Genomic DNA, 13,892 nt, shown 5'->3' on the forward strand with positions numbered 1-13,892 from the left:
AACAGAAAAAGCAGATGGCGCATCATCAGTCGGCCAGTGGGTCACCTCAGACTCCCAGAGTGGCAAGCGGTGGAACAGCAAAAGGGCAAGATCCTATGTCCTACGGCAGCAGACGCCCTCCTTACTGAGTCTGTGTGTGCCTCTGTGCGTTCGCGTAGGCCCAGAAAACATCTGGAGGAGCTACACTTCAGTGTTGAAGGCAAGGAAGACTAGGAGCAGCATGTTTTTATGTGTTTGTGAATTTACTCGCACGTGCATTACCTGTAGAATTAAAAACCCCAAGAAGGAAGCGTACCGGTGTTTTGATGTGGCTCTGAAACGTGTCGACGGGGAAGATGGGTTTGGTGGGCAGAGCCAAGTGACTGGCGCTTGCAGGGAAACGCAGACTCCGGATGGTGGGGATCTGGGCGTTCACGGTAAAACCCTCAAGCTCTATGTTTGACACTTTCAAAATAAAACATTGCAGGAAAAATCCCCAATAAGGATGGGAGGAAAACCGGTCTGGCTTTGAGAAGGCAGAGCTGTCTTGTAGACATTCTTGGGCGCTGACTTCTGCCCTCCCTGCCTCAGGAGTCTCATTGGTACAGGGAGTGTGGTCCCTGCGTCCCGGTCACGCCCCCCTCTCCACACTAATGGCTGAGTTCCTGTCCTTGTGGGACAGTAAGATTACAGATTCAAGTTATTATCCCTTCCATTTCCCCCCACTGACTGGCACCCCAGCTGTGAGGTCAGGGGGTTAGGTTGGAATTCCCTGGGTTCCAAACAGCTCCCTGCCCGGCCAGCTGTGCTCTCCACCTGCACGGGCTTCTGGCCAGGGTAGAGGTGACGGAGCTGGGAATGGAGATAAGACTTGAGATTTGCTTCTTCAACAGGACTGGACTTGACCCTCCTCTCTATTCATACTGGATGTCACTGAGGGAAGGGCCAGGCGTAGGAGACAGGAGGCACAAGGGCGGTTCCTTTTTCTTACCAAGGACTCAGGCTTGAGCACAGGAAGGTCAGATGCATTTTCGTCCTAACAATCAACTACCAATACACTACACTTCGCAAAGCACGTTCGCGAACAGCACCGTGCTGTGCCTCACCAGCCAGCCTGGGCTGCAGTGCAGGTGGGAATGAACTGGGGGCTGGCCCACCCAGCTGGCACACGGCGGGGAGCCCATCTCACCGTGGCCTGGAGTGGCGAGGATAGGGAGGAGTTGGGGGCTGGGAACCTGACAGTGTGGGGAGGCCAGCGGTGTCCACACCCAGTGTTGTGCCCAGGGAGTGGCATTCTTCCCGGAGCGGAAAGCAGGAGGTACACAGATCCGGCCACAGGCCTGAGTGGGCTGAGTAAAACTTCCTGGCCCAGTCCCTAGAGCTCTGGAATCAGGAGCCCCCAGATGTCCCTGGGAGCTCAGCCGGGGGGTGGAAGTGGCTGAAACTGATGCCTGGCTGTCCACAGGTTCCTGTGTGATTTCCACACCCTTCCTGCAGGAGGCTGCTGCCTGCTGTTGGGAACCTCCAGGCCCGAAGCCGAGGACCCTGGGCCTGGCACAAATTGAGGCCACCTGGTAGACAGACACAAATGTCCCCTGGTATCCCCAGGTACCTACAGAGGGGGCCTTAACCGATGCTGGTTGTTGAGAACCCAGAAATGAAGCTCTGCCTTCTGCTTTTGTCTTACTGGCTCTTAACCACTAACCACCCCCCAACCCCCCCCCCCCCCCCCACCCAAGCTTCCTGATGCCCTGCGCAAAGCCAATGTCACTGCCCAAGGGGAGGTCTTCGAAGTGTTTGGTCTGGCTGGGGGTGGTGCTCAATGACACCAATGCCTGTCCCTCCCAACTACACCAGGGTGCCAAAACAGAGCCAAAGCTCTCCGGAGCCACAGCAGGGGGAGGGGTGATGCCTGGGCAGCGGCTGGGGTAGGGCAGGTGGGAGGTGACTGCTTAATTCTGCTCTCTCCCTGAGATACAGGGGGAGCACTCTTGATAGCTGCTGTTTGTCAACGAAAGATCTAGGACGAGGAGAGAAAGGAGGCTTCCCTTCTTTGGGGTCAGCTGTATGGCAGGACTTCACAGAAACAGCTCAGTGAATGCTAAAGACCCTTTGGGCAGGTGGCAAGGGCGCGTCTCTGGATCAGCCTGTGTAGCTGGTAAGTGGCCATGGCTTCCAATACAATTTCCTTCTACTTGGTGACCTTACCTCCTCTCCTGGTCTCCAAGAGACCAGGCAACAGGGTCTCTTCCCTTGAGGCTGGAAAGCACCAGCCTCTCAGTTTCAGCTCTTTCTCTCCTTGTGGATTTGTGCATGCGGGGCCCAAGAAGGGCGGAGAAGCCTACGTGCAGGGAGCGGCACTGCTACCCCCCAGTGCCACTGTGAGGCTGCGCTGCCCTGTGCAGAGCCCCGGCCCCCGCACGCCCCAGGGGACACCCAGAGCTGCTGGCCTCATGGGTGGGGGGGCGGGGAGGCTGAAGCTGGTACAGCTCGGAGTCAGCCGCTGAGGGCAGGACCATACATAATGCCTTTCCCCTGGTGCTGGGAAGGAAGGTAGGAGCCGGAAGGAGAACCCCCAGCACATGACATGGACACTGGCTCCGCGCCCTGCCTCACTGCCAGCCCAGGGGCAGCGGAGCCTGGCCCTGTAGCCTCCCCAGCAAATGCAGAGCTGCCGGCCCCGTCTCCTGCGGATAAGGGAGGGGTGGTGCCATCAGTGCCAGGTGTCACCAGTTCCCTTCTCGGGAAACCTCCAGGGAAAGGGGAAACCTAGAGCAGAGAGATCCCCTACCACTGGTGGCATCCCCACCCAGACACCCCAGACTGCTCCAATAATGGAAGCCCAGCGAGGGTCAGCCAATAAAGCTCAGGCCTGGAGGGCTTCCTCTTCAATGGGGCTCCCCACGGCGACCCCACTCCATCCCTTCTCTTGCAGCCACCTGATTCTTGTGTCCCCACTGTGGCAAGCCCCTGTGTGTCTCCGGCCGGCTGACTCCTCACTCACCCAGCAGCCCACTGCTCAGCAGTGCTGGAGCTCCCTCGGCCCTCCCGCCTGGAGGAGGGGACACCTCTGAGCCCGGCACTGCCGCAGGTCTAACAATAGCCCCTGGCAGGGCCCCACTGGGCTGGGCACACTCCTCGGCCGGGACCTGGTTCCTCCAGGCCTAAGAAAAGGCACTTCCATCCCAACCACAGGGTCTCAGCAGGGATGCAGGCCAAGGAAGCACCATTTACACACGTCTGCTGGCTTGGGGAAAACTAGCAGGAGATATTCCTGCTCTTAGGGGAGTCAGATTCTCGCTCCTTTAAAGAAACTTTGCATGACACGCAGCATTTTCAGAGCCCTGAAGTGGGGGGGCAACGACTTTTGGCAGAGAGGAGGAGAGAGGGTAGTGAGGACCTAAAACGCAGGGCATGGTTTGCACTCCAGAAGAGAGCAGAGCATCTCCTGAACTGCTTTACCAGGCACTAAGCTTCCCTTAGTGCTGTTGGCAAAGGAACCTGAAACACGCCAGAATCTACTGGAGCCACAGACCCCTGGCTGGTCTTGGAATCAGGGTCTCCTAAACTTTCCATGAACAGCTGGCCATCTACTGTGTCCGCCCCATCACGGTATTAGGACTCTCTTCTGTTCACAACAAAATCAGGTCCCGCAGCCCATCTCAAGGCTCATTCTGCCAGCTGAGCAACGTGAAGGTCGAAACTAGGGTGCATATTCTTGAGGGCGAGGTCTCAGCTCTCAGGACTACAAACAGATGTTAGAACGGGAGAGAAATCAGAGGCCCATTAAAGCTTACCACATTTACCCACAGAAGTGGGACGGACCAACTCCCCCCTCATTTCCTAGGGGTCCTGAGTTCAGAGCAGCCCTTGGGTGAGGAGGAGGAGGGATGGCGTGCTCATTGCTCCGGGGTCTTGCACTCTCTCTGCACCCTCTGCATGGCATAGGCAACTCACAAGCCTTCCGAGCCGGGTGCTTGCCCTGGGAGCACCACTTCTCTTGAGCACTGGGTGGACCAGTTAAACTAGTCTTGCCTTTCCTAAGTTGTTGTATGTGTGTTTTGCTTTGTCTTTTTTTTTTAAATCTGGCAGGCCGCTACTGGAGGCTTTCCAGCCTACGGCTCAGGCCAACCCTCATAATAAGAAAAATACTACTTTCTATCTGCCTCATTTAGGAGGTTTCTACTTTTTTTCCTTTGGTGGTTAACTAAATTTCATCTTATATAACCACTGTAAATTTTCTAGAAATTACCCCCAATTAGTGCCAGCAATTACAGAAAGTGTGTGTATGTGTGTGTCAATGAGAAATCTCCAGGGGAGTGACCAGGAGTTCTGGTGAATCTTCATAAGAAAATGGCACTTTGTTCTCTGTCCACTAAGAAAGGCTCATCTTGCCCACTTTCCAGAAGATTCCAGGAGCTCTACACTTTATATATTCTTTAAGTCTTCCCACATTTCTTTTTAACAGAAAAGATAAAGTAGAAGGTGGGGAGGATGGGGTGATGAGAAATCATGGGCAAAGTATGTTATTGGCAAAACCAAAATAAACACCCAGAGGCCCTGACTTGGTTGGCCTATGGCCCCTGAAAGGCCTGTCCTTCATGTGAACTAGAATAGGCCCTAGACGAGCTCTGGAGACTTCCACTCCACGCACACACTCTAGGTGGCAAACACCTTCTTATCTGGAAGGTTCAGATGTCTTCAGCAAACAGAGACTGGCTCCCGGGAGCCCGGCCATTAATGCGTAAAGTGTCCAGGGAAAGGCTGGCCATCATTTCTGAAGCATCTTCATGGCCTTAAGTCAAATTCCACTGACAGGACCAGATGTAACACACTGCTCCTTGCCTCTGCTGGGAAGGATTGGCTTTTGCAGAAGAGAACCTTGAATTTAAAGCCTCTAGTTCACACACACACACATACACACACTCTCTCTCTCTCTCTCTCACACACACACACACACATCCTGAAGATGCAGCTTTCAGTTAGAGGAGGAGGGGGAAAATGGGACCAGGATGGGAACAGCTGTACTTCTGTCTTGGGCTGGTTGGCCAACTTCCTCTTCCCCTAAGGGGACTGTGAGTGTGACTTCTGCGGGTGGCATGTGCTCAGACTGGGCTGCCAAGCAGTGAAGGGGACAGGCAGAGGGGGGCCCTTCCCTGTGGCTGTGGGCACAGAAGAGAGCTCCGGGCAGCACGAGGCACTTACAAGGCCCTCATCTTCCCAGCTCAATGAATGGGGTGTGTGGGTACCTGTCACACAGGTGGCCCCAAGAGCACTCTGTCCTCCACAGCTGCCCTTGCAAAGTTCTCCCTGATGACGTCAAGAACCCAGTCCTCTCGGACGGAGCCCACTCTGAGGCTGCTTTGTGTTCTTATGACAGCGAGGCAGTGTCTCCAGAGAACTCTCCCCAGTCACCCACAGGACAAAAAGCGGTCTTCATGAGGGCTCTGCACATGTGGAGGATGAGGGAACACAGTTTCTGAGGCCACGGCTGGGGAGGGCTGTGGGCAACCGGAGAAGACTCGACACCCTCCATGGTCCCAGGCAGAGACGAGGAGCGGAACCAAGTGGAGCCAGAGCATCCTTTAAGGAACGTGCACTGACGAGTCTGACAGGAAGCCCAGAGCTCACGTGACAATGGTTCAGAGAATGGCAGCAGTCAGTGTCCGGGGACAGGGAGAGGGCGTCCTCAGGGTAGAACAGGGGCTTCCTGGGTACCAGGTGGGAAATAGAGGGGATGGGAACGCTGGGGGCGGGGGCAGGGGCCACAACTTGCCTTACAGCCTCTGACTGGACCAAGTACGACCGACTGAGGGTAGCTGGGACAGAAGGTAGCTGGCCTGCCCACGTGCATGCAGAAATTTCCGCTAAGCAAGTAAGTAAGAGATAAGAGAAGAGGAGGGCGTGCTTTTAGGAGCGGAGTAGGTCAGATTTGTCAGATGCGCTTTGTAGGAGCAATGTGGAATCATCAGGCCTCCCTCGACTAACGTTGTGTGGAGGCAGGAGTGCGTCTGGGTCTGAGGAGGCAGGAGGCCAAGGACAGCTCTGGAAGGAGAGTCTACCCGGGACACTTCCACTGTCAGGATGGGGCTCAAGTGATCCCAGGCTCACCTCCCCTCCAGTCCACAGACTGAGAACTCGCAGAATCCTTCCCGAGTGCTGCTCTGACTTCAACCCCAGGGAGCAGCCCAGTGACAGGGCTGGGACACAAGCCCCTCAGATCCAGCGCCTGCTCTGGTAGAAGACGCATTTCTCCGGTGAACGTGGTCTGAAGACCAGATTAAGCACGTAACAGTGGAAGACCAGAGAGCTGCTGGCAGCCCACGGCACCCAGCACTAAAGAGAGGTCAGTCCACTCTGGAAAATGATGAGGAAACTCACGGAGGGGTTCACATCTTTGAGGGTGACTGTCTCAATCAATGGCCGCTGTAACTTCCTGACCACTGACCATGTGCCAGGCTCTGTACTGAAGGGTCTGAGGTGTAAATATCTTACTTCATTTGGACAGAAAACCTAAGAGCCAGGTTACTGACAGTCCCATTTCATGGATAGAAAACCAAGGCTCTGGTAGGCTGAGCAGCTGGTATAAGGCTGTACAGTCTGGAAGTGATGGAGGCAGACTCTGAATTCAGATTGGCTCGTCCCAAATCTTGACCCACAGCGTACCAGGCCCATGCTGATACTTCCTTTGTCCGCAGAGGTAGCGTGTTTCACGGGACGGCCTGGCCCGGTGATTCTACCCCTGTTGCACTCACTGCTTAGCTCTGAGGCAGCCTCCAAGGTAGGAAGCACTGTGGCCTTGTGGACTGACTAGGTGTCAGGTCAGCATTTTTATTCCCTGAAGGGTGTCCGCTCGCTGAAGCTGCTGTGCTGTGCACACCAGCGGCACCGAAGCCTCCTCCCCTGAGGAGGGGGCGTTCTTCCCAGGCCCCCAGTGGCAGAGGCATAAATGGGCAAAGGCCTAACTGAGCAAACCGAGAGCCTGTCCAGGGCCGCAGGCCTGAGCCCTGGGCCTTCCTTCCTGTTCTGCTTCCTTCCCAGCTGCCGCACCAAGATCCCTTGAACAGTCAGTTCCTCAACACCACGCAGGCGCTCCCGCCAGAGAACGGGGCGGCAATGCCGCCCGGAGCCGCACCAACTGAAGACCCTCCCTTGGAGGGTCCCCCCACCAAATCCTTACCATTGTAGGAGAGGCGAGGTTTGCTCAGACACATTATAAAGTGCATTTCCATCTCGTCAGAAGCCACAGACTTGGAACAAATGGGGCACTTGAAACCTGCAAGAGAGGAGAACAGTATGAAACACTTCCTCCAAGCCAAGCACACCCACAACCAACACAGAGGCCCCAAGACAGCTATGGCCAGGGGGTTCAGGGCCACCGTGGAGGATTACAATCTAGATAGACCCTAGACCCGATCCCTCCTTCATTCATTCTGTTATTTTATCACCACCTCCCAACTGCCACTGTCCCGCCAGTGCTGTCCCTGCCAGGCCCCTCGGCGAGTCTTCTCCGAAGGCCCAGGCTGGTTTGAGTTTTATTTTCCTTTAGACCCCTTCCCAAGGGGCTCTAGTGGGCAGCAGGGATAGGCAGGGGTGCAATCAAGACAAACAAATCAACAGTCTTAGGGTAACAAAGCATTTAATAGCTCTCCTCCTCACAGCCCTCAAACCACTGGGCTGGGCCCCTGTGGGAGGAAGCGTGACAGCAGTCGGGTCAGCACGTGCATCCTTCACCTGCCCGCCCCCGCCCCCTGAGCCAGGTAGCACCTCCGTCCCACCGGGCCTCCCCGTGGCTCAGGCAGCTGTCCTCTGAGAGTGTGGAGCAGCAGGGTGCCCCGTGCGCCTTGGCCGTGTGCCACTAAGAGGAACAGCTGTTGCCCAAGACCCGGCGAACACAGGGTGGAGTGACCCCGCCGTCGCACCACCACGGGAGCCTGGATTGCTCACACATCCGAGCAGTTCCGTCAGGACGGTACCAATATTGGAGATTTCCGCCGAGAATCTTCTGAGCTGAACTCGATTAAATGAACACAGTCCCTCGACTTATTTTTTTTTTAATCTTTTTAAAGATAAACAATTTCCAATTTCCCCCATTTTATTTTTATTGAAATTATTTTCAAATGATCGATTCTGTTCCATTCTACCAAAAGGATCTAATCTCACTGGAAAGTTATTATTCATTTGTCCACATCAAATTTCACACATTGCAGCTTCTCCCTTTTGTGACCGTTAATTCCTACCTGTCCCCAAGCCTGGATTTTCCAGATCCAATAGAGCACATCTAAATCTTGTTGTGAAAATCTGACTCTCCTGTTAGCTTTCCAAAGCGTTCTATGCCCGGTTTCATTGGACAATGGTAATCTCTGTCGGCAACACTTCCTATGAAACAGGTAAGAGGCGGAGGGCTCGTATTGACTGTTAGCTGCTCCTGGACAGAGGAGGAGGTCGCACTTTTCTTCCCATACTTTTTTGCTCACTCTATATGGAGAGCCCTGGACTTTGACAGCTCCAGATGTAGAGACAGGAAGCAAGCCAGCTCCTGTGTCCCCATGTAGGGCTAAGCACTTTGCTCAAAGTCTTCTCCAAACCCTCCTCTTTTCAGTGACAATGAACTATAGGACGAGACAGAAAATCCAGTGTCCAGTTAACTAGGGACAAAGTGGACCTCAGACTCCGGGGCACAATCCCCATTCCCCTGACCCCTTTCCTCAAAGATCGCGGGCATCCTGTGTCTCAGCTAAAAAGTCCTGCAAGTGCTATCAATCCAAGGATCCTGGCCAAGCTTTGAGCAAGGGCTATACTTTCTGATCTCTGGGTGGGTTATGAACTCATTAATAACAAAACCAGAAGACTGAAAAGAAACATGGTGGGCGGAGGGTCCATCCCCTGTTTTCTGGCAAAACCAGATCTCAGATGTGCTGGGCTGATTCTTTTCTAACCCGGGTCGGAAATCTACAGACCCAGTGTGACACATGTGGCGGACAGCTGAGTAAGGAATGGAGTCTTGTACAGTGAGGATGTCTTCACATCTACCCTAAGTCCCTCTGCAGCCTTGGTTCTGCCCTCATGCCCATAAACTAATATTAAAGAACATTCCACAGTATTACCAACCATTGGAAGATTGTCTCTTTTTTTCCCAGAGTTCTTTTGCCCTTTTTTCAGGCTCAGACGACCAAGGTTTTATGACACCTTAAATGATTACAGGGCATTTCTAGTTTCAACTTGTTACATGTAAGCACCCTGTCTGCAGGCTGAGGGCCCAGGAAGCCTCACCGCCTGAGAGCACGTCAGGCTGGATGTGCCCTGGACCAGCTCCTCCAACATCGGGCCCCGATACAGTCGCTGGGAAGTGCTGACGCGAACTGTTACTACTGAAAGGAGGCCTTATGCCCCGCATTACTTACTTTTCTGATAACCTAGAACAGGTTCATGGTTATCACTATAATAGCATCAATCACCCTTGCGTCCCAACATGACTCCTTGAATGCAGGACAGAGAGTCGAGTTATAGCAAAGGTACTGGGAAGTAGGCCACCCAACGAGAAGGTCTACAAGGAAACGTCTTTGGACATTTATGTCCCAGAAAAACAAACCAAGGTGAGACTCCCAGGGTTAGGCCAGTGCCCTCATTGTAAAGAGAAAGAGGCCTTGAAGAAGACTCAGGCTCAAACACTTCAGGGGGCGGGGCTGAGGCCGGTCAGATTTCTTAGCAGGCCACTGGAAGTCCTTTCTATCCAGGAAGAACAAGCCGACTAAACGTGATATTGTGATTTACAGTAAGAACTATGTATTTGGTCTTCGTCCCCTTCCTGGCACAGACTTCCTAACACCCTGGGAATTTCCTAACACAAGACGACCAGTAGTATTTGGTCTTTTGTCATTGGTTCCCGAATAGCTCCAGACCTGTAATGCGAAAGGAACGAAAGGAACGTCTTGTTACTCATAACAAGTCCCTTTCAAACGCACCAAAATTTATGTTAATGAGGTGACTCTGGGAAACTTCCTTGGTAAACTAAAGATGGGGGCTAGTTGCAAAGGGAACCAACCAGCTGATTAGAGGATCTGAATTTTGGTCCCACCCTTCAACCCCTGGGGAGGGGAGGGAGCTAGAGATGGAGTGGGTCACCAATGGCCACTGATTCCATCAATTATGCTTGTGTAATGAAGCCTCCACAATCCCCCCTAGAGGATGGGGGTCAGACAGCTTCCAGGGCGGTGAATACATGAAGATTCAGGGGGGCTGGCACCCCAGGACAGGATATGGGGGCTCCATGCCTTGTCCTCTGCATCTCTTCCATCTGGTTGTTCCTGAGTTATATCCTTTTATAATAAAATGGTCATCAAGTAAGTAAAATGTTTCTCTGAGTCCTGTGCGTTGCTCTAGCAAACTAAACGAACTTGAGAAGGGGATCATGGGAACATCTCATTAAGAGCCAGTCAGGCAGAAGCAGAGGTGAAACCTGAACTTGTGACTGGTGTCTGAAGTGGGGGGCAGTCTCGGGAGACGGAGCCCTTAACCTGTGCGGTCTGATGTTATCTCTGGGGAGACAGGGTTGAAACTGGGTTAACTGCTCGGTGGTACCGGGAAAACACCTCAGAACAGGGTTTTAAGGAGAGGTGGGTCAGGAAACCTTACATCGGGAGAGGAAGCAGCGCCGTGGTAGGAAGAGACCTACATTTTAGCCAAAGCAGGGTTAGTGCCACTTGCGAGACCTTCTTCTGGAATGGGGGGCAGGGTTAAGGATGAGAAAGGAACTCACAGACTATTACGTGAGTGGGAAATGACAAGATGACTTGGGTTTTCCAGCTTCGAGATGTGGTTAAGTAATCTCCACTCCCCGGACCTCCGTGTTCTCATCGTAAAGAAAGAGGACTTGGCCTCTCTCTTGCAAGGATCGGATGAGGTAAGAAACCTGCGAGTGCCCGAGGAAGCAGCTAATCAAATGTATCATCAAGCCTGGCAGCATGGAATGAGGAAGGAGGAAGAGGAGGGCTGGGGAAGGGTTTGGGGGGTTAGGAGATGGGGGCTGGGGGTGGCGGAGCAGGAGGGCACAGAGGCCATAGGTCACGCAGAGTGGACCGGCAGAGCGGGTAGGGAGGGAGTGGCCACCTCTGCTTGTCCCACTGGCTCCCTCTGAACTTCTGGAGCATCACGCATAGCACTTTCCTAAATCCCAGGTGGAACGAGGCTCCCTGTTCAGCCTGTAGCTCCCGCTCTTGCACGGGTGACCGACAGCAGCTCGCGTGCACTGAGTGGTCCCTGTGAGCAGCCGCTGGGCTGTGTGTGTCTCCTCACTTACGGAGTTACGGAGGGGGTACTGCTATGAGCTCGACCTCGCAGAGCCGGCACACAGTGCCCAGGAAGCCTCACCGCCTGGCGTGTGCTCTGCTTGCTGAGCTGGGCGACAGGCGGGCTGGTGTAAGGAGGATGGCGTTCTATGGCAAAAGGAACATGAATGCTACATAGATGCTGGGTATTACTAAATACTAACTTCAAATCCTCCACACTGTCCCAGCAGTTTCTTCTGAAGCACGTGGGCCTGGATAATCCCATACACGGAAGCAATCGGCCATTTTTTTCCTCCTGGGCATTGCTCGCACGGAGGGACAGAGCTGTGCTCTCTACTTGGCGCCGAGTCTGTAACACTGGGGGTTAAGAGGCTGAGTTTGCAAATCACCTTTGAAATGGAAAATAAAGGACAAGAGGTAAGGGGGAATAACTGATGTCCCCACCTTCTTTCCTCTAAGGTCATTCCATGATTCAGATGGGAGCTACCACTCTATTGCCCCGACCTTTTCTTGTAAATGTCCAGTCACGATTTAGCATCAACAGCCCTACAGAATGATATATACTGTGATCCTTATGAGCTATCGGGAGGTTAAAGTATCTAGGAAATTTTGATACCATTTTGGAAAAAAGTTCGAGCCAAATTAAAATCAGCCCGTGGACAAAGACAAAGGTTCACAAAGTCGCCCAACTGATGAGATTGAGTCAAATTTCAGGAGAGCCCTTCATCAGCACACAAGAAGTGTGTGCACGAGATGCTTTCTTTTCCTTCGTGAGAAAGCTACAGTAGAGCCTTTGGGACAGGTGCTCCCTGCCTGCCCCGAGACCTGACTGCCCACTGTACCCAGGGAGCTGGGAGGCAGGCAGCACGCGCACCCAGCCACTCTCCCTCTCCCGATCTTATTTTCTGTCAGAAGCAGCGCCCTACACATGTTGGGTCTTTAATTTGAACAGAGTGAAGGCCCGGCTTCACTCACTGCCCCCAGCTTGCTGGCCAAGTCTCACCGTGGTTCGTCTAAGTCGTCATCTGCTCCCACCAGGCTGTGCAGAAGCATGGAAGTTACACGGTTCCTAGCCCTTCTCTGCCAACCTCTCAAAATGAGGAAGGGATGAATGACAGGGCACGAAGGGGAATTTGTCTGTAACCCACCGATTCTGCCCAGGATAGGCTTTACCAAGCAGACGCTGCCGCAGGATTCCTCCACCCCAATTGAGAGGAGCCCTGCTGATGGGGACCTCACTTCTGCTCTTTCTCGTCATCAGAGCTGCTCAAAATTATACAGCCAGAACAGCCCACGAGCATGTGATCAGCCAGAGCCCAGCTGCTTCCTGTCTTTCAACAGCAGATTGCGTAAACGGGGGAATCCTCAGCTGGGCTACAAACCAGAGCGCCTGGGAGAAGACAAACCTCCACTCGGCACCCAGTGCAGGGCCTGAACCCCTGTAGCCGCAAGGGCAGCGTAAGCCCCCTGCTAGACGAACCCGCGGAGACCCGGGAACGCGCGCACAGTCATGTATGGTAAGCCTCTGCCTGCACCCGGGTCCTTCCAGGACTGACAAGGCAACTGAGGAGGGACAGGAGCAACTGGCTCAGGTCACCACCCTCTCAGTCCTCCACAACATCCATCTCGTGATGTAAATCAGTTCTTCTCAGTTCCCAAAACTGCAACCTTCTCCTTTAAGACCTGATTTCTCGGGCGGGACGTGTGCTCCGCATGTTGCCCCAGTTCCCTCCCTGACCCTCCCTCCTAGGCTGATGCGCTATTTTAACGCTGCCCCAGTTCTGCCTGTCTCTGGGATCACCTAAAGGGAGAAGAATCTGAAGAAGCAACCAGGGAAAAGGAAGCCAGGCCGTCAGGCAGGGCCTTCTGTCTCGGGGATGGGGGGCTGAGGTACATTCCCCTCACCCCACCCTCAACACCTTGTCTGTCCCCACCGTTCAGTTCCTAGTTTCCAGCCTGGATCTTTCCTCTCACATCCTGTGGGGCTTGTCTGTGAAATGGAACTTGACCAAATGATTTGCTAAAATGGGATTAAAAAAAAAAGATTTTATTTATTTATTTGAGAGAGAGAGAGAGAGAGACAGAGACAGACAGACAGACAGACAGACAAAGAACATGCACAAGTAGGGGGAACACCAGAGGGCAGGGGAAAAGCAGACTCCCCACCGCAGGGCGGGGAGCCCAATAACTCGGGGCTCGATCCCAGGACCCTGGGATCATGACCTGAACTGAAGACAGATGCTTAACTGACTAAGGCACCCAGGTGCCCCTGTAAAATGGGATTACAGGAAAAAGATCAAGGGGTAACACGGATGACTTTCTTTGACATTTCTAACTGCCGAAGAGACGTGTTCCCAAGAGCAGAGGCTGCGGATTTCACATTCTTCACACATACTTTCCAATACAACCTCTGAGACATAACTGGACACCAAGGCACAATTTATGAGTTGGTAAGGCATGCCTGCCTGGAGAACATTCTGGACTAGGAAAAGGCCCAGCAGTTCTGACTTGCTTCTTTTAACAACACTTCTCTTCCGGACTTGCCTTTCGCAGTTCCATTCCAGGGACTGAGGCTTACCTGTTGCCTCAGGAGCCAAGAGAATTCTCGTAAGTGGCTATTAGAGG

The 13,892-nt window shown here is 53.4% G+C and overlaps 1 protein-coding gene across 2 annotated transcripts in view; it reads right to left on the bottom strand.

Moving 5' to 3' along the window:
* ZNRF1 (zinc and ring finger 1) overlaps window positions 1–13,892 on the bottom strand; it is a 95,825-nt gene that overhangs the window by 6,645 nt on the left and 75,288 nt on the right. For both annotated transcript variants that reach the window (XM_045987876.1, XM_045987878.1), the window contains exon 2: window positions 7,160–7,255. In XM_045987876.1, the coding sequence (XP_045843832.1) occupies window positions 7,160–7,255 (96 nt within the window). The remainder of the gene's footprint in view (window positions 1–7,159; window positions 7,256–13,892) is intronic.

Source organism: Meles meles, chromosome 19, assembly GCF_922984935.1.
Source record: "Meles meles chromosome 19, mMelMel3.1 paternal haplotype, whole genome shotgun sequence".
Taxonomy (NCBI): Eukaryota; Metazoa; Chordata; class Mammalia; order Carnivora; family Mustelidae; genus Meles; species Meles meles.